This window comes from Corvus brachyrhynchos, unplaced genomic scaffold, assembly GCF_000691975.1.
Source record: "Corvus brachyrhynchos isolate BGI_N302 unplaced genomic scaffold, ASM69197v1 scaffold346, whole genome shotgun sequence".
NCBI lineage: Eukaryota > Metazoa > Chordata > Aves > Passeriformes > Corvidae > Corvus > Corvus brachyrhynchos.
In genome coordinates this window covers 6487406-6511340 of record NW_008238644.1, presented here as the reverse complement: position 1 = coordinate 6511340, position 23935 = coordinate 6487406, and the positions used below count along the sequence as shown (strand labels likewise).

The window sequence follows — 23935 nt, the reverse complement described above, 5'->3', positions numbered from 1 at the left end:
GCTCCCAGCAAAGCTGTGCCGGGCACCCCGGGCCGTCCCTGCCCCTCCTCTCCCGTCCTCCTCTCCATCCCCGGCGCTCCAGGGATCCCTGACCCTTCCCATCCTCCCACACCTGCACCCCAAACTTGTCCCGCTGCCGTGCCTGCAGCTGAACCCCTCGGGGCGCCCTTATCCCCTCCCAACCCCAGCAGTGCCATCCCTAACACACCCACCGATCCCACAGCGCTTTTCCCGTTTGGAATGGGATTGGAAGCTCAAAGGAAAGTCAGTGCTGTGAGCACTGAATGCTCCAAGTCTTCATTCCCTCCTTCAGCCTCGGCGCTGGGACCAGTTCACTGCACACCAGTTCAGCTCCCTGGGCTGCAGATGGAGAGAGGAGGGAAGGGTGCTCCTGCTCACCTACAACTCTCAAATCCCACAGAAACTATTCCCAGTCTGTGCTGTGGGAAATGTGATTTTATTCCAGAAATGAACAGACAAAGTAGCTGCCTCTAAACTGACACTCATCACTCCCCCTCCCAGCCCCTGCTCCCTCCCACCCTTTAACTTCTTCTTTTCCTGCACAATTTAAAGGTGAAATTCCTTGAGTAGTGAATTTATTGCAGTCCTAGACTGAGCCTGTTCATCAAGAGCAGGAGAGTTTTATTTTGGAAGGAGATGGATGAAAACTGGAATGTTCAAACCATCTTTTGCTCTTTGCAATATTTAAAAAACCCCCAAATCTATCCCTGCAGGAGTTTCAGTCAGATTTTAGATCCAAGAGAAAGGCTGCAGTGTCCCAGCTGTAATGGCTTTCCTTGCTCGTGGTAGGGCAGGAGAAAATGGGAAAGGACAGATTAAATAGGGAGGGGGACACAAAACCAGACCTAATTTGTTCATCCCTTCACAATTAGGCCAGAATTAGAACCCTCCTCTGCCTGCACACAAAATGGGAATTTAACAAAAAGGTCATTGATTGGCTTAAAATTATATTTAATGAGGGTTCTTAGGTTTGGGCTTTTCATTTGAGTTCAGCTCTAAACAGCTCTCAGTTTTCATTTCCCCTCTAATTCAACAATTAATCGTCCACCTGTACCTGCTCTGTTTGTTCTGGCTCCAAAAATCCTGTAACTTTGGGGCAAATTGAGCCTAAAAACAGCAAATAGGGGAAAAAAATCACTGAGCAATTTAAGCTCCGTGTAGATTTGGGGACTGCTCACTCCAGGATTTGTGTTTTCACAGAATAACAGCTAAAATATAGACCAAGGGAAAACTCCCAGGCTGCCTCTGTACCACAGGATGGAACTGCCCCTGATTCTGGAGGGGAAGAACAGCCTAAAAAATGAGTCTGAACTAAATCAGCAATGAGTGAACCACAAAATATCATTTCTAAGGGACAGAGAATCCCCATTTTGCAGGGTGTTCTCTTTAGCTGCTGATGGAAGCCTGCTCCTGTAGCAGGAGTGGCTCGTCAGGAAAATCCACCCTCCAAAAAGAGGAGCAGTGGTGCTGCTTTGAGAAAAACAACCTCAACAGAGCTTTCAAAAGGCAGCGAAGCCTCTTTGGAAGGGAACACCAGGAAGGAACGTGCTCAGAGAACAGCACCTGGACACAGCACTGTTCTCCACGCTTAAAAGGGAAGAAATCCAGACCCCTTCCTAGATAGAAATTATTATTATTGTTGTTATTATTATTATTGTTGTTATTGTTATTGTTGTTATTCCTGTGAAAGGAATAAGCCCCAGTGTCTCCTCCTCATAGGTTTGTGCCAGCTTGGACAAGCCTCATCCTCCCACCTCTGGGGAGCATTTCATGGAGATTTAAAGCTCCCCAAAAAATGGCATCCAAGGATTCCAGTGGTCAGGATAATAAACTTCCCTCACACCACTCCTGCGAGGATTCCAATGCTCAGGATAATAAGCTTTCCTCACATTTCCTGGACAAGAAGGCTAAAATATCTGCCACAGGTACCTTGCAGTGACTGGTTTAGGGAGGGAAACCATCAGGTGTTCAGTCTGTACACGGCCTAGGTGCAGTTTGTTCCTGGGAACAGGAGCCATTCCAGAAGGACTTGGACTTTGCACAGAGCAAAGCTCAGATTTGCCAAAACAGGCAGTGCCAGGGAGGCTGTGATCACACCTCAAAAGCTGCTGCTGTTTATCAAATCACACTCAGGCTAAATTAACACATTAAACTAGCAGAGGTCACCAATAAAATCAGTGGGATGGAAATCAACTTCAGAGAGAGCCTAAAGCCAGACACGGCTGTGGCTTCAATTAATCTGCACTTAGGGGTTACTCAATTAAAATAAAAACCAGAATTAGCCTCGCGTGGGTCCTCTGTAAACAGAGTGCCCAGGAAAGCAGCACCTTCCATTTATGGCCCTGCTGAGCACAGCCCTGCCCACAGCAGCTCCTCTGGATCCCAGAAATGTCCTGAGCAGTGGCACAGCCTGCAACTTCCACCTCAGTCATGGAAGTTTTGCTCAGGATCTTCCGAGGGGGAGGGAAGATGGGATCAGGTTCTGTTCTACAATTACCTGGTTTTGTCCTACACAAACCATCCCTCAAAGTTATCTGAGCCCAGGGCAGCTCCCAGGAGAATCGGGATCCCACCAGATATTGATCTTTTTATAGGAACATAACTTTCCACTGGCTCAGGGATCTGGCCAGTGCTGGAATGAGTGATCCCAAAACTCCCAGCCTTTTTCTCTTCTTGCGTAAGACAACTTCAGGAATAGTGCAGACAGAACACTCTGAACGACAACTGAGAGCAGAGATTTCGTGTTCACTGGGATAAAAGCAGGGCTAGAGTTTTGTAAACTTAATTAAAAGATTAATTGGCTTGCTCCAACCTTTCCCTAAGGTGCCAGTTCCAGCACTGGGTGTAATCACAAGGGGTTTATGCAAATGGCGTTTCTAGGGGTGGAAAAATCAAATACAAATCTTGTTTCCTCCTTGGAGATTAACAATAGAGAAGAAAGAGGGATGAAGAGGTTTAACGTGAGGACCTTGCAGGTAAATCTGAGGTGTTTAACACCTGCAAACCTGGTGCCACTACAAAAAAAGTGTATGGGAACAACACACACCCCGAAGGATACAGAACCTCCCAGGAATGAAACTGAGCAGCACTCGGGAGATGTGAAACCTGCAGATTTCCAAAAGTTCTTTAAGCATCCAAAAAGAAATACCTAAATATTTATGGGTTATTTTCAGTACTCTTAAATCCCCATCCTTTGTTCCCAGATGAGTTTAGAGAAGAGGCAGCAAGGCGAAAACATCTCACAGTGTGTTTTTCAAAGCCTTCTCCCATTCCTTCCTCTCCTTTCCTCCTCCTTGTCCCTCTTCCTCTGCTCCCACTCCCACTGTGCCTTTTATCTGCAGCACAAGTGTTGGAGTTGATGTCTCGCTCCCCAGCTCTGGAGGAGGAGGAGAAAGAGCCATTTCTGTATCAGGTCTAAGCATGAGGGACACCTTTCACACAAGTGTTTTCACATCAAAAAGATGCAAACGGAGAGAGAGGAGCTGCATTCTTCCCTAATGCAATTAAAATGGAAGAGGCAATTTGAAAGGCAGCAGAGACATTTATGAGAAAGCTGAAGGCAAAATGAAAGCAAGCCTGAAACTATGTTTAAAAAATCAATATATATTTAGGGTCACATAAATGCTGGGAGTAATTCAACGGTGGGAAGTGCACGGTGAATGGAGGGATGGGGGCATGAGACACACAAAGACAGAACCCAAGGTTCTCCTGCTCCTGCAGGAGAAATCAAAGAGATTTTTTCTATCAACTCACAAGGAGCAGGTTTGTATTTCAGGGCAGTCACCTTTCCTTTGGAAAGCTGGTTTTGTGCTCCTTTGAGAGCAGGGCTGTTCCTTTTCCTCACTGCTGCTGGGTTTATGTCCTTATCAGCCATTCTTTATCAACCCCACCAGGAAGCCCGAGTTATCCCACAGGTCAGGGATGTGCAACCAGCTTCCCACTGGAACAAGGGAGCTGCAGCAGCTCAGGTGTGAGTCCTGCCCTTCATCCTTCCAGCAAAGCTGGAGATTCCAGACATTCACTAAACTCAGTCCTTCCTTAGAAATAAAAAACCAGTTATCCTAAGAGTATAAAAGCCCCAAACCGAATCCAATAAACCAAAACTCTGATCTCCCACACAGTATTTTGACTTTTTCATTTGGTTTTTTTTAAGGAATACAATGCAAATCATCATTTCAGTCTTGAATGTAACACTGATAACATCATTATTACCACGGCTGGCAAGGTTTGCCCTCATAAAAGGGAGGACTCTCAGGGAAATCAAAAAGCTGTTGATGAACATTCTTATCTCTCTTCAGTAATTCAGTATTTGACAGATGCCAATAACCTGAATTAATCTTGAGACACTTTGGGATTTTTAACTGTCATTTGCCTTGTTTCTCTCATATAAATTGCATCCAACCCTCTCTTACTTTCCACCCTCAAAAACTATAAAAAAAACCTTCAAAAATCTTTTTCTCTCTGAGGTTCTCCGAGGTCAAACTTGGAGAACAAAGGGAAGATGATGCCTGTCCTAAGGATATTACAAATCTAGGAGCAGATTTTGTCCTCCCCATCTTGTACTGAGTTGTACTTTACTTTATAGGTTGGTAAAAAAGACAAAGGAACATGAGCCAGGGTAGGAAAGTCCATCCCAAGGCAAGGACGTGCTCCACCAAGAGCCTGAGCTTACCTAAGTACTGGAGTAAAACACTATTATTTCATTAAAAGCTTTAAAAATTAATTCAACTTCCAGATATTCTAATGTGCTTGCACGAGAAGTTTATTCTAACAAATCTCCAGGTTTTAAAAAATCTCATTATTTTTATCAATACTTGAATCTTTCTAATATATTTTAATGGGAATTAAATGTGCCCAGACCTGAGATCCTGACTGGAATGTTTGCAACGCTCAGGCCAGAGCCACTGAAGACTTATGACTCACACAAACCCAAGCAAACAACATCAGCTTCATTTATTCTCTGCTGCTGGAATTCACTTAAAGCATGGGCAAGGAAAAGGGGTTTTGGGGGATTTTAATGGACAGTGTTCCCCTGAGGATGTGTTGCCAGTGAGATTCCAGCAGATGGGATGGGAGCTGTGTGTGATCATTCCAAGGCCTGAACCTCACCAGGCTCCTCTCGGCTTCTCCAGCCTGGAGAGGCCCCTCTGGAGCACACCCACCACTGCTGTCCCTGCCTGCTTCCTTTCCACGCTGGAATTGTGTCACGAGCAACTCCTTCACCCCAGCAGCCCTTCTGCACCACCCCTCACATCCACACCCGCCCACGCCGATTCCCAGGAAAGAGCTTCTCCCTGGCAGCTCCCCTGGCACCGCTCCTGGTGGCGCAGACCGAGCTGGGGCCTCCAGCCATGGCTGCCAGCCCTTGAGGTTTCTCTCACCCTTTGCTCTCTGATCTGGTTCCCCAGTCCATCCCTGAGCAGCAGCAAGGAGCATTCCTTGCCCTCAGGAAGCAGTGCTGGCACTGCCATGTCACCCATGGGTTTGGTCACGGTCACTCAAGAGCTCACAGCACAGCCACCAGCAGAACCCTCAGAGGTTGTTTCGAAGGGATTTGCCCATAAAAGCAGTTTCCTTCCCCAAAACGCAGCTGAAGCACAAGCAGAGCATTGCAGATTTAAGATTTTAAAGCATTCCTGGTTTGGTTTTGAAAGTCCACCTCCCTGAACTGATGGGGGAGTTACAAACAACATCCCTGCACCTTCCTGGAGCAGCACAGAACCAGCTGCATTCTGACTTTGTATCTTTTGTTTTCTTCTCCCCACAGGAGCCTGACAGCTGTTGATACAGATGAGATGAGATCCAGGTTAAGGCAAGTATGACAGGATCCCATTTCTCTCAGTGCTGAGACATTCCCCCCTCCTGGACTTCCACGTGGGAGGTGGACACTGGGCTGCTCCATAAATCAGAGGGGCATTTCTCAGCCTCTCAAGTGCTTTTGTTGCAGTTTCTTTCTTTAGGCTGCTTGAGAAGGATGTTGAATACATGGCTGAGGAGCACTAAAATATTCTGTTGCCATCCCCTCCTGACGCATGGCTTGCCAGCAGTGCCACTTGTAGGCATTCATCAAAGGTGCCTTGGTCCCTGATGTGAAATGAGCCTTCAATCAGCTCTCCCTCAACTACAGCAGAATCTGAGTTCTAAACTTCCTTGAAAATCCCCATTTCTCTCTGACTCCGTGAACATATTGTTCCAAACTGGCAGGAACTGTTATTTACATCTTTTAGCATCAACAGAATGCTGAGCTATATAAACAGTGGTTATTACTAATCAGAACGTGCTGCTAATTAGTAAAAGAGACCCTCAGCTCTCTGTGAGCCTGAGTGGGATGAACTTTATTTCTATAAAGAGGATGAACTGCATCCTCTCACAGAGCATCTCCAAACAATGAGGCTCCAAGATCTCTGAAACCTCATTTTGGCCTCCAAGCATTGTGGAGGGGGTTTGGAGCAAGCTGAAATAAATTATCTGAAATAAATAGCCCCGAACATACTTCCAGCTCCTCGAAGGAAAATACCGTGGGGCCAAATCCTCCTGTCCTGGCTGGAAGCAGGAGTCAAGAGCAGAGCAGCCTTGTTCCTCAGGTTTAACTCCAAAATGGGATTTGGATCAGGGGAGGGAATGGCAGAGCAGCTTTGGACCTCAGAACTGCTCAGAGGAGTGAATTTTTTAGGCTTTGTCACACACAGCACATATCAAAGACAAACGACTTAAAAGTCTTTGAAATTCCATCAGAACTGTGGAAGGGTGGGGGGGTTAAATTCTGGTTTACAGCTCAGTGCCTGGAGGGGAGCTCACCTCTCAAATAATCCGGCGTGGTTTTTCACCCAGGCTCTTTCTGCAGATCCCGGATTTGCCATCAGTGAGGAAACCTCCTCAATTCCCAGGCCCTTTCTCCAGATCCCAGACCTGCAATCAGCGAGGACACCCCCTCAGTTCCAGTATAATGAGGACTAAACCCCCAAATTCAAACCCTCTCCAGACAAGCCCAGTCTGAGAGCAGAGAGGGGGAATGAAACCCCTTCTCAACATGAGAGCTCCTGTTTTTGTTAATGTTGGGTGATGTTACCAAAACCAAGCCTGCCCAAGGTCACAAACCAGGCCTTTGATTTCACTTTCTTCTGGGAATATCCTGGGAAAGAAAAAAAGAGTCTTTCACTGAGACAATTCCTAAGATAGAAAGCACACTTGTTGCAGTGCTTGTTTTGCATTCAGCCCCAGGACAAGCTCCGCCACCACTGGAAAATTGATTGGATTTTCTCCAATTATCTCTTGCAGAAAACAAGGAATCCCAAACTGGCAGCTGGCTGAGCCTTCCCTGCCCCTTGATGAAGAAAGCAACACATTCCTGACCTTAACACCTGGGATAAAGGTGACCTGTGCTGGAAGCTTTGTGCAACACGCTGCTGTTCCTGCACTCCCTGCCTTCCAACCCCACTCCTGAGCATCCCCTATGCCTGCGGAACCCAGCGGGAAAGCTGGGTGACAAGGGAGTCCTAGTTCTGCTTCTCCAGGGATTTTGAGAACAGCTCCTGAGTCCCAATGAGGCCCAAGTTCAAGGAGGCTCCTGGAGCTGCACTTTTGGCCTCAGCAGACTATGAGAACTTTGCTGATCTGAACTCCACCAGGGACACTGAGAGTGAGCAGCTGGAGGGGTCCCTCTCGTCCACCATCGCCCTGATCATCGTGCTGGTCATCATTTTCTCCTTGATAATGACATCCCTCATCACCTACTGCTTTCACAAGTGGAAACTCAGAGGGAAAAGACTGCAGAAAGCACAAGAGGAGTATCAGAGAGACCAAGAAAAGAGCATTTGCCAAAGCACACCTGGACTTGTTTCATAAAAAAAGAAAACCAGGATCCAGCACGAAGTACTTTTGAATTACCTGGAAATGAAAATCATGAAAGAACTGCAACTATGAAATTTCCAAGCAAATACATCCTTGTTTTATCTCATTTCTAAGAGTTGTTAGCAGTTTGGAGATTTCCTACAGCTTTATTATACATATATATATATATATATTTATACACTTAGTCTCACTTGTGCAAAGTAAAACCAATGCAATGATGTATTTTTAATCTCTTCTGTCATTTTAATCCTCACTGGGCAAACCGTGGCAGTGCCTGTTCCCTGTGAGGGTGGGCAGGCCCTGGCATAGGGTGCCCAGAGCAGCTGGGGCTGCCCCTGGATCCCTGGCAGTGCCCAAGGCCAGGCTGGACATTGGGGCTGGGAGCAGCCTGGGACAGTGGGAGGTGGCCCTGCCCAGGGCAGGGGTGGAATGGGATGAGTTTTTAGCTCCTTTCCAACCCTAACCCAAATTTTCTGTGTATTACTGAACCAGTAAATTTAAATCTGTTGCTTTCCCTCTTTCAAAAACCCACTGGAAGGTAAAGAGGCAGATTTGGGGTGACACCAACCAGCCCAGCTGATCCAAACCAGGGGAGCTGTGCTGCACTGATCCCAGCAGGGCCTGAAGGTGTTGAGATGCACTTGGGCTTGGGAGTGAAGGAGCTCCCAGATGGTGCTGCCAGGCTGTTCCTGAAGAACCGCTCGTGTCTTCAGCAGCAGCTCCTCGTGGGGCCGAGCCTGACATTTCAATGTTTCCTTCACACAAGGCTTGGTGCTGAGAGCTGCTCGTGGCCTTCCCACCACAAGTGGATTGAGGACATCCAGCATTAACTCAAATTCCCAAGGGAAGAGACAGCCCAACCCTCTTTTTTTAATGAGGCATCCAATCCTTTTTACACCACCCATACCACGGTGTGTTTCTATTTTCATAGCCTGTCCTGTGATGTCACAGAGAAATGACAGATTTATTGTGAGTAATGTATCTAAGTAATCTTTTCTAACCAAGTGATGGATGTAATATTAATAAATGTCATTGTTTTATAAAGTAGAAACCCTGTGAAGTTGCCACCAAGCCCCCTGCTCAAGTATACAGCTTGCTTGCAATTACCAGTACTGCTGTATGTATTTTTAAACAAGCTATAATACTGTGATGATGCTGTAAACTTACCTCTGTAGGCAAAAAATGTTCTATTTCCAAATGTCAGGATGAAGGATGTAAATGTTCTGAAAGTGCTATCAACAAAAAAAAAAAAAAAAAAAGGAGAGAAAAAAAAAGGAATTTTCACAGAATATTCAAAAGGATTCTGTTACATGCTACAAATCTATTTTACAAGGGTATTTATGGATCAGACAGCCTAGTCTGTGAGAACAGTACTATTTTATTACAGAATAAAGAAATGAATAAATAAGCAGTGAATATCCATGCCCAGAAGCTGGAAAATGGTTTTGGGTTGTTTTTTTTTAAGTACCCTGATCAATTCTTTAGGTAATCTGGAAGATGGAGGGCCCTGACAGAAGGAATCCACTCCCCCTCATCTCCCATCCACATCCTGCTGCTGTCAGTGCTGCCAAAGATCTTCAAAATCAGTTGTGGAGGAAAAAAAAGAACAATTAGTTGCATGAAAACAATGCAAATGTGGTGTTTATAGCATTAATAGCTGTTTTGCCATCATTTAAACACAGTAAATCCAGAGCAGCAGCCCCGGGGCAGGCAGGGCTGATCTGCACACACCCAGCGCCTCCCTCAGGGGCCACAATCAAAAGTCACTCTCTGAAAATCACATCCCGCGGTAATAAAATTACAGCCTGAGGAACGCAAGGAGGTTTGAAAATGCTTGAAAAATGCAGAGCTGGGAGCACTGCAGCTCTTGCTGGAGGATATGTGGATGGCTTGAGGGAACTGCACTCAGTTCAGGGTTTTGCTGAGAGCTGGGTGAGCTCCAGCTCCACAGGGGAACGTGAGCCTTTCCAGCAGCAAAACCTCATCCTTGGTGCCACCAGCTGAAAATATTTGTCAAGTTCCCCAATATGAATCAATGGGTTCAGCTCCTCTTCTTGGAACCTCAGCAAATGGGCTCTGGTAAAAAATAAAATTAAAACAAATATCTGAGTCTCATCACACAGCAGCCCCATAAGGGGAATTTCTGAGGAGGCACTGAGGGACCCCAGGGGAGCCTGGAGCATTTCAGATTTTAGTGTAACTTCAGAGAAAAGGTCCAAGATTAATGGAAAGAGGCCACAAAGATGCTCTGAGGGCTGGAGCACCTCTCCCATCAGGAAAAACTGAGAGGTGGGAGTGTTCATCTGGAGAAGAGAAGGCTCCAGGGAAACATTCCTGCACTTGAAGGGGACCTACAAGAAAAATGGAGCAAAGCTCTCAGCAGGCCCTGTGCCCTCAGGACAGGGTAATGGTTTACCTGCAGGAGGGTTGGTTTAGGGTTTTTACATGAAGGTTTTCACACTGAGGGTGGGCAGGCCCTGGCACAGGGTGCCCAGAGCAGCTGTGGCCACCCCTGGATCCCTGGCAGTGTCCAAGGCCAGGTTGGACAGGGCTTGGAGCAGGCTGGGACAGTGGGAGGTGTCCCTGCCCAGGGCAGGGGTGGGTTAGGTGGAAGGAAGGAAGACCTTTGGAAGGTCTCTTCACACTCAGACTCTTCTATGATCCTACACTGGACCAGTGGGACCACAACAGATTTCCTCAGTAGCTGGAAATCCTAACTCAAATATCCCAGAATCGTGGAATGGTTTGGGCTGGAAGGGACCTTGAAGCTCATCCAGTGCCACCCTCTTGGCACCTCCCACCAGAAGAGATAATTTTTGAATGTTTATCTTTGTTCCCAGCTCATATCCAGGAAGTTCATGACACTAAAACTTCATTCCCACTCAGAGCTGTGCTAGCAGCCTGTTGGGATTGACAGGGAAGTTTATCCCAGAGACACAAATTCCCACAGCCTAAGAGATGGATGGAAAGGGTATTTTTTATAGAGAAAGCTAGAGCAAATGAACCTTACAGTGCTGCAGTCCATGGGAAACTGATTTTAATGATAATCTGAGGAATTTAAGTTTATCCAAAGGGGGTCAGTTATAAAATCCAACATCCCAAAAGTGGCTATCAGCATACACAGAGCATAAACCAACTGAGATGGGAGAAACCCTCTCTGCTAGCACAGAGTTCAGAGCAATGATCTCCACAACAGCAGCAATCATTCAGAAGATTAAATCATGCAGCCCTGGGTGGCATGAAAGCCACAAAGCCAAAGCTGCAGAGCACTTTGAAGAGGCAGAGTGATTTGTTTCACAGCCACAGCTGCTTTTCCATAGGAATCCCTCTTGAGCCACCCTGCTCCTTTTATGCCCCAGCAAGCACAAACCAGGCAGCAGATGAATCAATATTCCTTGATCAGAGTTTTGGGGGTTCTTTGGATCAAAAGAAAAATCTGCTGCTGGAAGGGGAAAAAGGAAGAGACATCACCCACCCTCTTCTCCCACATCCTCCCTGTCAAGAGTTTTGGATCTCCAGCCTCAAAAACTGCAGGATTAGGAAATAAATTATTTAGGGGCTCGGATCATTCATTCCATTGCGTATCTCTAAGAGCTGCTAAAGAAAAACACTCAGATCTCAGAGTCAGTGGTGATGAAAGAACGAAACAACTGTAGCGAGCAGCAGGAAAACGCATCCAACAGCCATCAGCAAAATCTGCTTTGATTTTCCTGAGGAGTTACCCGAGTTCTCTTTGTAACATTTACGCAAACAAACAAGAGCTGTGCAGGCACTGTGTGTGAGCAGGATGCTGTTCCTGACAAACACAACGCAAGTAACTCCCAGTTCAGGATTTACAGGAAGGCTTGACAGCAGCTGCAAAGAAACGTTTCAGGAGCTCTAGAAAGCTTCTATGTTCTGAAAGCAAAAGTATCAACGTGTACAGATTATTTTTTAAGGAGTCCTGGAAGTCACTTCTTGTGGGTCTGTAAGGGCTGAAATCTGTGCTACAAAATGACATTTTCAAAGGGTTCAGTTCCTGATCACCTCTTGTACACCTGACAGCCTTTACAAGGCTCCACGTGGAATTGTGAGTGCCTTTCCCAGTGTTTGCAGATTGCAGAGACTTCCCAAGGCTCAGAGAACCAGGGAGTGAAGACCAAAATAAGTAAGGAACAGAGGTGGAGCACCCATAAAGAGACTGGAAGGGAGGAGATTTAAAGGATTTAAACATTTCTAAGGATTCCAGAGCAACAGGAAGGAACAAGCAGAGTTTATTCTTTATCCAGGTGTTCTGCAGGGACAGCTCAAAAGGGAATGTTTTTAGGGGAATATTTTTGATGGAGTATCAGAGCTGTTTGCAAGAAACCAGAACAAGCATTGGGCTGGGCTGGGTTTCCACCAGGGTCTTGACCTACTCAGTATCAGCTCCCAGGGAAATCACTCCCAGCAGATTTTTAAGCAGCAGAAGGCAGAGCTTTGCTAACACTTCTGTTTATATCCCAGCATTTCCCTCCAGGTTTTCCACTGGTTCGTGGGAAGTGAGGACAAGAGGCCAAATAGCCCCTGAGGACTCTTATAAACAACAGAGTGCACGAGGAGGGAACAGGCCCACGGGTAGGAAACACAAACCCCACTTCAGCAGTGAGTGCTCTTGTCCCAAAATGGGGGAAGAAAATGCAACGGGGAGATTTAATCCTCTCTGCTTTGTCACAAAAATACAGTGTGGGTTCATAGATAGGGATACTCCTCCAAGATTTCCACGGGGATCTGAATGCCCAGAAATGAGGAGACGGGAGGCTGAGGAGAGTCAGTCCCTTCAGGACTGAGCCAAGGCCACAAGGCCACGGCTAGAGCACAGGGCTGAGCCCTCGCTGTCAGCTCTGATCACAGAGGGGTGTAGAGGTGCCCACAGAGCACCACCAGCCTTTGGAGGCCACAGTGAAGATAATTTCAGAGATTTCCGGCATAATTCCATTTTAGTTGGATGTGTACTGAACCCCAGATCCAGTCTTTGAACAACAGTGGCTTTGTCATCTTGAAAAACTACAGAAAATTACAACAAATTCTCAAGTATTTTCTTATAGTTCTTTTTCCAGTTTTAAACTCTGTTGGTTTTTTCTCCTAGGCACCTATCCTGTATAGATTCCATGATTAATTTATTAGTATTTCTCATCCTCTTGGCATCCCCAGTCCTGCTGATTAATTTCTCTTACAGCCTCATTGTTTCTCTTCTATAAATACTGCATTTCATTTTACTGCTTTCTATAGTTAACTTTGCTTTTTCTCCTCCACCTGGGGCTCTCACTTTCAATTTACCACGAGACAGTGGGCAAAGACTGAGCTGAAATGCAGTAATTACACCTCCCTGCCCTGGAAAACCGAGTGATTTATTTTCCTTATGGATGGAAGCAGCTGGGAGCTGCTCTGCAATCCCACAGCAATCCCACAAAAAACAATACTTATGGCTTGCCAGATTAATAATGGAAACTGTTGGCTTCTGGAATTTGAAAAACCTATGGAGATGGATTACAATATATTGCAGCATTTGCACTGAGGAAGGCGAAAGGGTTGACTCACACCCCACACAGGCAGATCTGGTTCCACCTGCAGGAATATTAAACCAGCACCCAATCCATCACTGCCAGAGCAGCTCAGATCCATAATCACTGGAATTCTAGAGGTGGCTGCCCACAGGAGGCTCTCCCAGTTCTTTACCCACTGGAGTGATGGTTACTTTCAGGCTTTCCATTTCCTGACCCTTCAGCCTTTGCCACAAGTCCCAGGGATCCTCTGAAGGTTTGGGAAAGCTTCTGAGTGCTTCTCCTAGAAGTGTGAGCGTGTCCTGAAACAGAAAGGAAACATGGAATTACTCAGGTTTGCATTCCTGCCATTTCTCATGGCCTGTATCACACACCCAGTCCCTCAAACCCAGCCAGGTGGGCAGCACTCACCCACACAATTTGGTGGATTTGAAAGGTTTCTGTTTAGGAACTCTGTCAAACAGCACGGCCCATAAAGCAGGATTCCTCCCTAAGGAGGCACAGGGAAAAACAGCTGGCCTTTCAGGGAAGCAGGGGGGAGAAGTGGGAAAAAATGAAGCCTCACTTGAGACTAAAATTCTCAAATTTTAGGTATGGAGGTGAAGAAGTCAAAACTTTGGAGACTGGAATTATTAGGGGAAAAAAAGGAAAGTGTGGTACAGCACAAACTCCCACCCTGCTCATCAACATGGAAAGAGATCTGGGGGCTTCAGGAAGGCACCTGCCTTCAGTGGGACCCCCTTCCAAGACGGAGAGAAGAGCTCTTCCTTCAGGAAGACCATCCTGAGGAACAGCCACAGCTGACCCAAGGAATTCTGCACATTTCACTGCCCGCCCAGCTCCTCCAGAGGCACTTCCTAACAACAAAGCTTCAATCTTTGGGACACTGGCACAGACAGACAGGAATTCCAAGAAGAAATCTCAGTGTATCCCAAAGGCCTCAGCCTCCATCACACATTGCAGTGCCCTATTCCAAGATTCCTATGGCAAAGGATGAGCAAGGAAGCCCAGTGTGGGCACAGTTACCTCCTGCCACATTATTTCATTTGCCATTTCGTCTTGGACAGCCCAGCAGAAAACAAAGTGGGGAGAAATAATCAAAAGGGACCCAAAACCAATTCCAGGAGGTTCTGGGAATGACCTTCAGCTTCCATAAATCAGGCAGCTCAAATGACTTGAGGAGAATGTTGGTGCCGAGCTTTTTATTAATGGCATAGGACCCAAATTCTATTTTGGTTTGCACTGATCTCACTGCCATAAATCAGGGGGAATCTGCCTTAGACATTCTTTAGTTACAGCACCTATAAAATGGAGCATGAATTTTTTTAAACAACATTTGCTTACTCTGCAGTAAAAGTGTTCTTCCAGTTTCTCTCGGATCAAAGCACCTTCCAGCAGAGTCTTTTTTCGCCTGAGAAAGGCAACCTTGGCCAGCTCTGCTTCCTTCTGCTGGCAGTCAGGACACGCTGAAGCCTCGTGGATTTGAGCTTCTGCCACCTGGAAGAGGAGACTTTGATGCCATGAGCAATGTCTGGCCTAGTAAGGTGGTAACTTTGAGAGCAATCAATAAAAATATACATAGAGGCACTCGCTAAAGCCAAAAATTGGCTTTTTAGGCAGTAGTAAAATAATTCATAGTCATAATTCCATCATCTATAACTGTTCCTATGCTGGCAGTGTGTGCAAGGCCTTAGACACCAACCAGAGGGGTTATGATTTTAAATTCTATTTATACATTTTATAAATAAATTAAGAGGCAAATAAACTCTGGAGCAATAGTTCAAACATGCAGCTCTGAGCCAGAATCCGACCCAGATTCTGCAGCTCTGCTTGTGAGATGAACAGTGCTACTCAGTGATGCCTAGGGTAGTTTATCCACCATGAAATCTTAAGCTTATTTAACAGCATTACACAAATCCCAGGGTTTGTGCTTTTATGAAATATCAATGGTTTTATCTGATTTAATTGACACGGATTCCACCTGGCTCCATAAACACAGTGAACTGCTATAAAAGCAGGGGAATCAACCCTAGAAAGTCCCATCCCAGGCCTCTCTGTCCCCTCTTCCCTGACTTGTCTGTATAAAAATGTTGCTGTGTGGAGCTACAGACAGAACCACGCAGACAGAGAGGTTCAGGTTCCTTTTCTTAGGGAATGTATTCCCACAATGTCAGACAAATAAAGAGGAAATAAAAATTCCACAAAATTTGGAAGCTGGGTTAACACCAATAGAAATTAAAAGTGCAGATGGCTGAAATGTCAAAATGATTTTAAAAGACAGGAAGCCTGAAATGATTATCACACCAGAACTGACTTTGAAGTATTATTTTTAGTGGCAGGGCTGAGGGGAGGAGCTGGGGCACAAAACCCATCCCGTGGTGGGAAAAAACCACCGGACTGGTGACAAAAAATGAGATTTGAATTGGGTAAAGATGAGACAGATGCTTCTTAATCAGGGACTGAGGTCAGCAAGATTTTATTGGAACTGTTTTTATTAATATTATCTAATGCCTGAGAAAGCTGGGAGCACGGGGAGGTGTTGCCTTTGGAATTTTTCTAATCCCAGAGTCACAAAGACTTCACAAAAAATAATATGCAGAATAATTTGATAAATAGCTGATGCAAACATAACCAGAGAAAAAGGCTTTTTCCTTCAGCTGATCCAGGGCTTCTCGTGGACTGCAGTAACTGATGACCCCAGCCTTGCTCAAGCACACAGATCAGGATTTTATCACCAGGCAATATTTTATGATTATTTGCTAGCAACAGTTCTACAGTGGTGTCTAAGAAATGAGAAAGATAAATCTTGGGACATCAACCCAAAACATCTCTCAGAGTCCTGAGCCTGGCATCATTAAGGTCTGCCTGACTTGATCCTGATATTATGGCTTTTTTTCTCCAGTGGTTCTCCCAGAATTTAGGGAAGAATCTCCCTTTCTGTCCCTCAGTACCTGTTTCACAGCCTCCCTGGTGTTTTCCAGCAGGATCCTGTTCATCAGCCGGGCAGGAACAGCACAGGAATCTCCTGTCTCAGCTCTCCTTGCTGGGACTCCACACTGCAGCTTCCTGCACTTCCCACTCCCTGCCTGCTCCTGGTGCATCCCGCTGATCTTCCTGGTGCAAAAAGACCTGAGAGCATCCAGCTCTCCATGGGATAATTCGGGAATTCCTGCCAGGCAGAAATCAACAGGACAAGAGCATCAACTGCTGCGTCAGGGAAAGAAGAGCTGCTGCTCTTTATCTGTGTGACCTCGTGTTATCCAAGGAAAACCCAAACCCAGGGTCAGGCCCTGCCTGCAGCAACAGCAGAGCAGAATTTAAATACAAATGTGGATGGCAACTGTAGCAACTGGCACAATAAATGGCTCTAAAATAGGCTCCAAAGTTGGGAGGAAATAAAAAGACAAAAGGTTAATGGTACAGGATAAATAGATTAGCAAAGGCAGCAGTTAAATACTATGACATTAAATAAACTGACTGCCAATAATATAGATTTAGCATCTCCTTACCTGAAACTGCAACTTGCTAAGCCAAAATTAATTAATATTTCAAGAGAGCTCTTCATCAATACTCTAAGGAGCAATTTGTAAGAAAAATTAGAGGCAGTGTCCACTGAAGTCACTCTGGAAACACCTCCAATATATTCCACAACCTACAGTAGGGAATTTTTTTTGAGGAAATGCAATTACATTAGAAAACACTTTTCCTCTAAAGCTTCAACAATCATTGCCTAAATTCTTTATAAGATCTTGTTTAAAAAATATCGTTCCCGCTTTCATCTTCTCTTATCCTTCCCAGTGGCACGTAAAAATAAATAAAATAGAGATTAGACTTCAGATGGGCAGGTTAGGATGGATTTACAACTTCATTCAGGGCTTCTGGGGAGATTTTCCAGAGGCTTAGAGCACAATCAATGCAGTATTTCATGGCCATGAGCACAGGATGGGGCTGTGTGAGGCGGGAGACACCACAGCCCTCGAGGTGTCAATGCCCAAAGTCAGGCAGGGGATGACTCCAGAGGTGTGGCCAGTTCAACTCCAAGGATTCACACACGAATTCCTGCTGGGAGGTTGGATTGTATCATTTAAACAAGCCCTCCACATTGGCTGTTTTTTCAGGATTAAATTCAGTTTCCAGACAGGCACTGCCAGTACCTTGGCATTCCAGTCCCGTGGAATATCTTGGCATGATCACAACACCAATCCTTAAAATATTGAACAATGTGAATATAACACTTCCTCTAAATTCCCTGTGATTAGTTTAGTCCCAAAGACACAAGATACAGTTGTGGAAATCTGCAAAGAAAACTGAGCACCTCTTCAGAAATCCAATGTTGATGAAGGATAAGGGGATCCATAATTAAAACTAAGCAAAGCAGGAATTTTGTGGCTTCATGAACAACGTGGAAAATGTGTTTAAGTGCAACTACTACAGCTCAGAATTGAGCATCACAGAGCAATTTACTCCTCCTAAGGAGATGATGTATCAAAATGATTAAAAGCAAAGACGTGGTGACAATTTATAGACAGATAAATAAGAATTAGCATTACCTTAAAATGCAATTTAATTAAAAAAAAAAATAAATCTGGGGGAGCATCATAAATATCTGAGTGGAAACCACCATTTCAGTCATCAGGTGATTTTCCTTACAATTTCAATGTAGAATCCTGTAAAAAAAGTGGAAATCATGTGCCACTACTGGGTTTAATCACACTAATAAAATATTCCTGGCAGGTTCATTTATGCTGAACATAGAATGAATAAAAAGATTAAAAAGTTACCATTGTGAGGGGGGGGAAAAAACCCAGAACAAAAGCATTTGAGTACACAAAGGCAGAAGTAAAACACATCAGGTCCACTGAGCATTTAGTGACAGTTTAATACCAGCCTGATTAATTCACTTAACGCTCTTCTGACATCCACAAGTGCAATTTTATTAAGAATTGGTTTCTAATAATGTATAAATCCTGTGCTGCCACACACCCACCCATCTGCACCTCCAGACTTCAGAAGAAAGACTGGCAAAGCGAACAGCAATTTTTAAACCTCACTGCACGACTCAGTGCTGGAGTTACTTTTTCATGTTAATTCACGTAACAGGAAGCTCAGAAAGAATATAAATTAGGGATCAAGGACTATAATTTCATGGAAACAAGCCCAAAAAATGGTGAGAAAAGTTTGTCTTTTAACTGAATTATTTACACATTCAGATTTCCCCCAGGTGTGGGAGGTTCACCTGTCCAGGGGGTCTCAGCTCTTGCTTTGGTTGCATTTATTCCATGTCTCTCAAATTCCCTCTTTTCCATGTGTGATCCAGACATGCTGGAAGGCTCCTGCTCCATCTGTGGTGGCAGAGCTGAAGGTCAGTGCAGGACATCCCTGCCAGTGCCAATGACTGCTCCAGAAGGACATTTTCTGCTCTTTGGTTGCTCCAAACCCAGCGTTGCCTCTCTTCGTTGGGGAGGAGAGAGGCAGAACAGGTGACAAGAGCAGCCCAAGTGAAGCAGCACAGGCATCGATCAGAGCCACGTCTCGCCCAGAGGAAGGTCACAAAACATGGAATATTCAGGAAGTAAAGCCCCACAAAGTGCACCAAGAAGCTGCTGTGATTCCAGAAGCCCAGGAGAGAGAAGCTAATCCCCATGTCTACATCCCAAACCCTGCTGAGGGGTTGTAACTCAGTGACCTACGGAGGTTTTGCTGTCTGTGTGCAACTCCAGCCTTAAGTGTGACATTTGAAATCCATGAGGGAGTAAAATAGGAAAGTCTTTATGAGTTTCCTTTTCCTTCGATGTCTTTGATTTAATATGAAAACTGGCAGGCATTTTGTTGTTATTATTCTCTGCTAATACTCTATTTTAAGAAGATAAAAAGTAAAAAGAGGTAACTGTGAAAGGCAATAATCAATAACTGCTCTTCAGTAAGGTTTTACCTCTGCAGCTCCAGATAACATCTTCATAATTAATTGATGATAATAAATTGATTTTACAGTTCAGATGAACACGCTGACAGCCTGACCAGCAAAGAGCATGAGAAAGATCCCTGCACGTCACACAGGAGTGAGAGAAACAGGCTGAAATGTCAGGCTGTTTATCACAAACAGGAATTTAAAGTGAGTAAAACTCCTCCAGCACAGTGAATCATCACACAGACACACAATGACCTGGGTTGGAAGGACCTTAAAGCCCATCCAGTGCCACCCCTGCCCTGGGCAGGGACACCTCCCACTGTCCCAGGCTGCTCCCAGCCCCAATGTCCAGCCTGGCCTTGGGCACTGCCAGGGATCCAGGGGCAGCCCCAGCTGCTCTGGGCACCCTGTGCCAGGGCCTCCCAGCCTCCCAATTACAATTGGGAACAATTACAGCAGCAGTGCAGTGCTAACAGTGCAGGAACATGAACAGGCAAAGCATTTAATGGAGACACATTACAAAGGTGAGAGGCACGTTGTGAACACAGCACCAGCCAGGGGGTCAAAGAGCCCCACCTGAATTTTCAGATACATCCAAGCTGAAGAACTGCCATTTCCTGAGTACATTTTAAAGATGACTAACATGGAATAATCTCTGTGGAACTGAGAATTTATAGTCATGGCTGTGATGTATTTGCCTAATAACAGCTCGTGCTACCACACTGGGGTGGAGGGACAAAGACAACTATGATGACAATTTCTCCCTTCTCCTGAGGCCAGCATCTTTTTCTTCTTTCAGCCCACAAAAAAAACCATGAAAAATAAAAATGACACTCCAGAGTGTTCCCATAGGCACAGAACCTTTTGCTCCCCCATCACATTTAACCCTATTAGCAGTCAGATGAGAGAGAAAGTCTTGAGGCAATAAAACAAACCCTGATTCAGAATAGCCTGTGTGCTCAGTGCACACAATTCACTGAGCTGAGTGTTCTGAGGGGACCCACTGTGCAGCAATCCAGTTCTAGGTGAGCTCATCTACTGCATTTAAAAAAAAAAAAAAAGTATCTCCAACTTGCTAAAACAAGACAAGATTTTGCTAAAACTTGCTAAAACAAGACAAGATTTTGCTAAAACAAGACAAGATTTTGCTAAAACAAGACAAGATTTGGGGGGTACCAAGTGCTGAATGATCAAACCCAAGAGAAGCATTTTTATGTATCAGAAGACAAAAGTTGCTGTGCTTATTTTATGATCATATTCAGCAATAAAAAATGCAATGCACGGCTAATTATGATTGATCTGGGGTTAACATGGCTGGGTTTGCATCAAAGAAAGATAAGCATGAACCGTATTTTGTGCTCTTCATATTGATCACTGGAAGCACCAATGTAGCTGAGAAGGGCTGGGCTGTGACAGTGACAGGACAAGCAGGAGACAAGCCAGGTCTGCTACATCAGCTCAAGATAATGGAACAGAACTTGCTGCTCAAGCCTCAGGGACCACTGACTCTCCCTGCCACCAACATCCATCACCCAAAGGCAGAGCATTCCCTGGTGCACCACTATGAGAATCTGACAGTGATTCTATGAATAAAATCCTCCGAGTGCAACTTTCAAGGGAGAACCCTGTGGAGATGGAAAACATCCTCACCCTTCAGCTGTGGTTCATCATTGATTCAGTGCCTCTGAACTCATCAGGTCCCTTTCAATTTCTCCAGGAATCAGTCACAGGATTCTGATGTATTTTAGGAAGATTATCTTGGAGGAGCAGGCCAGGAGAAGCCTCCCTACTATAGATGAGCTGCTCCACACAAGCTGCCTTCCACTGAACTGAAGGAACAGAGAAATGCAGGAGATGAGTCAGGAACCCACAACATTGACTCACCACTGTGGGGAAGGAGCTCTGCAATTCAGAGCAGCCTAGAAGTGACCTCAGCTCCTGCTTTTCTAGGACAGATGGGTGCTTTGAGGATGCCTGTACACAAATTCCATGCCTTTAAGTGCCCAGGCAGGAGGATCTCCTGGTTAATCAGTCTTACAGTGACCCACAGAACTCCAACTTTGCTCACTTCCCATGAACATGCAGATTGAGGAAGATTCCCCGTCTGCTCCCATTATTTTTTGCTCAATTACAGCTTTCTTGCTCTTTTTTCTTAATTAAAAATAGCATCTCTGACCCACTTTTTGACAGACTTTAGCAGGGCTTGCATCCCACCATCTGCTCTCACAGTTCCTTGCATAACCAGTACATGGAAATGGATCCTTTCCTTCCTCCTTTCCCTTCTCCTCCTCCTCCCTACACTCCATCATTATTTGGTTAAAGATGCTCCATTGTTCCTGCCAAAATTGGTGCCCTGCTGCCTCCCTCAGCTTGGGAAAGGGACTAAAACAGGGCAAACAAGTAAGTCAATAATCAACACAGTTGATTAACAAGAGGGGGAAAACCATTTCACACAATACATTCTGAAGTCATGTTTATTTTGGAGGGGAAAATCCCCAAATTTCTTAATACCTGTACAGCTGGAGAGAAAAAACCTGAACAGTCCAGTAAAAATGTGAGGATTACAGTTAAATTTAAAATGTGGGGACATTTTTCAGTGTACTTTCCCAGGTTTTGTGGTAGTGCATCACCAGGATAATGTCACTACATGGGCAGATATGGGATACGGGAGACAAACTGCTCTCCAAGAAAGCATAGAAGAGAAACTTTGTACTTAATTACCTGGCTAATTAAGCCAGGCTAATCAGCTGGCTTAACAGCCTGTGTATAAAATTTAAGTCAAGTTTACATCCCCTTCCAAAAGAAGGAATTATAACTTGTGCTGAAGTTACCACACTCACCAGCAGGCGTTCTGACGACAGATTTGTCTGGCTGAATCCCAGTGTCTTTATTTTTCAGATCAACCCATTTTCCCATGGCATCAATCCATTTCCCTATGGCAGCTCTTTCCACAGCTGCAGAATCCACTGCTTCAGACTCCTCCTCTGCAAGGAAAAAAGGTAACTTGGAACACACATTGTGAGGAAAGCAAAGTGGGAGGCAAATAATCCTCCACTTGAATGTGCCAGTTCTCCCTGCTGAGGGAGAAGAAACCCTGAGCCACAGGAATACACAGATGAAGCCAGGGATTTCAGCTTCTGTCCCACAGAATACCTCACACTGCTCATTTCTAATCACCCCTGAACCACGGTATGGGATTCCCTGAGAAAATGAGAGCTGCTGGCACATTGAATTTGATCTGAAACGCCAACTTAACCCCCTGTGCCTCCTCCCTGCTGCAGCCCCATCACTGATTTCCAGCCCTTCGTTTGTGGCTGCTCAAGTGCTTTCAGGAGCTCTCTCAGGATGTTGGTCCAAGGGGAAAATAATGTGGCACAGAGAGAATAAAAATTCTGTATCAGCTCCCTGCTCTCCAGTTTGATGGTCCTTGTGGGTCCCTTCCACTTCTAAATATTCTGAACTCCAGTTCTGCAGGAACTGAGGAAACCACAAAGATGTGAAAAGACAAAAAACTTCAGAGGCCTGAGAAGCCACTGAAAGCAAGATGAAAATGAATGGTCCCAGTTCGAAGGAGCACCTGACTTCTGTACTCTGTTTTAGGGGACTTTAAGGTTTTTAAGGTGCCAACAGAATTTCAGCATCACAAGATTACTAAGGAAGCATTTCCATGGCCAAGTCCTTCCCGTGGAGGTGTCTGAAGCATGGATCTGCTCAGCACTTCGCACAGCAAGGACACTCCATGCAATTTTCACCTTTATTTTTGCTGTTTGAAGGCCCCCCTGCAGCGATTGAAGCTGTGAAACACAGGCCTCAAACAGAGAGAGCTCTGCATACCAGCATGGCTTTGGCCATGTGATGATGTGCTTTCCAACGCCTCTGACACAGCTGACCCCTCCAAATCCTCTGTGGAACACCACGATCCAGGTGCTTCGCTCTCCTCTTCCTCCTCCTCCTCGCTGAAGGACTCAAAGGTGTCTCCTGAATAGTCCAAAGCAGAGCTGCTGTGACTCTGGCTCAACTCCAGCCCCTTTCCACGGCTCCCAGAGCTCTCTGCCAGGGCAGTCGCCATGGGGCAGCTCTGCAAATGAAAACAAAAATAAAGTCAGCTTCACAGGGAGGACGAGTGGGTTAATTACAGCAACATGGGATATACAGAGGGCTGTTACAGTCAGATCACACCTGATTTAACACCCACAACAGGTGGGTAAAATCTCAACTCAACTGTGATCAAGCCAAAGCACTGACTGGAGCAGCACACGTTCAGATCCACGGGGTAAAGGCACAGTAACAATTAGCACTGAGCATTAGCCATGACTTCTGAGCAGCATCCCTTTCAAATCTGCAGTGGATTACAGTAATGCTTGGATAAAATTATTCATTTAAAAAAAATAAAATGCAAATCTTCCCGTTCTATTATTAAGAAGGAACTTACAGGAAAGATGAGGTAGGACTACTTACAAGAGCAGGTAGTGACAGGACAAGAGGGAACGAGTAGAAATAGAAACAGAGTATGGTTAGATGAGATAGTGGGAAGAAACCTCCCACTGTCCCAGGCTGCTCCAAGCCCCAATGTCCAGCCTGGCCTTGGACACTGGCAGGGATGGGGAGGGGCAGGAGTTAATGGGAGATCGCT

The 23935-nt window shown here is 45.4% G+C and overlaps 1 protein-coding gene across 7 annotated transcripts in view; it reads right to left on the bottom strand.

The window, feature by feature from the left end:
* CUNH8orf48 (chromosome unknown C8orf48 homolog) overlaps positions 1-23935 on the bottom strand; it is a 27448-nt gene that overhangs the window by 3111 nt on the left and 402 nt on the right. For 2 of the 7 annotated variants that reach the window (XM_017737594.1, XM_017737593.1), the window contains exons 2-6: positions 23137-23380; positions 22143-22286; positions 16346-16563; positions 14739-14891; positions 9233-13696 (exon numbers count right to left, since the gene is read on the bottom strand). In XM_017737594.1, the coding sequence (XP_017593083.1) occupies positions 13529-13696; positions 14739-14891; positions 16346-16563; positions 22143-22286; positions 23137-23371 (918 nt within the window). In that variant the 5' untranslated portion in view covers positions 23372-23380 and the 3' untranslated portion in view covers positions 9233-13528. The other 5 variants (XR_001863066.1, XR_001863067.1, XM_017737595.1 and 2 more) reach the window with 5 other exon arrangements.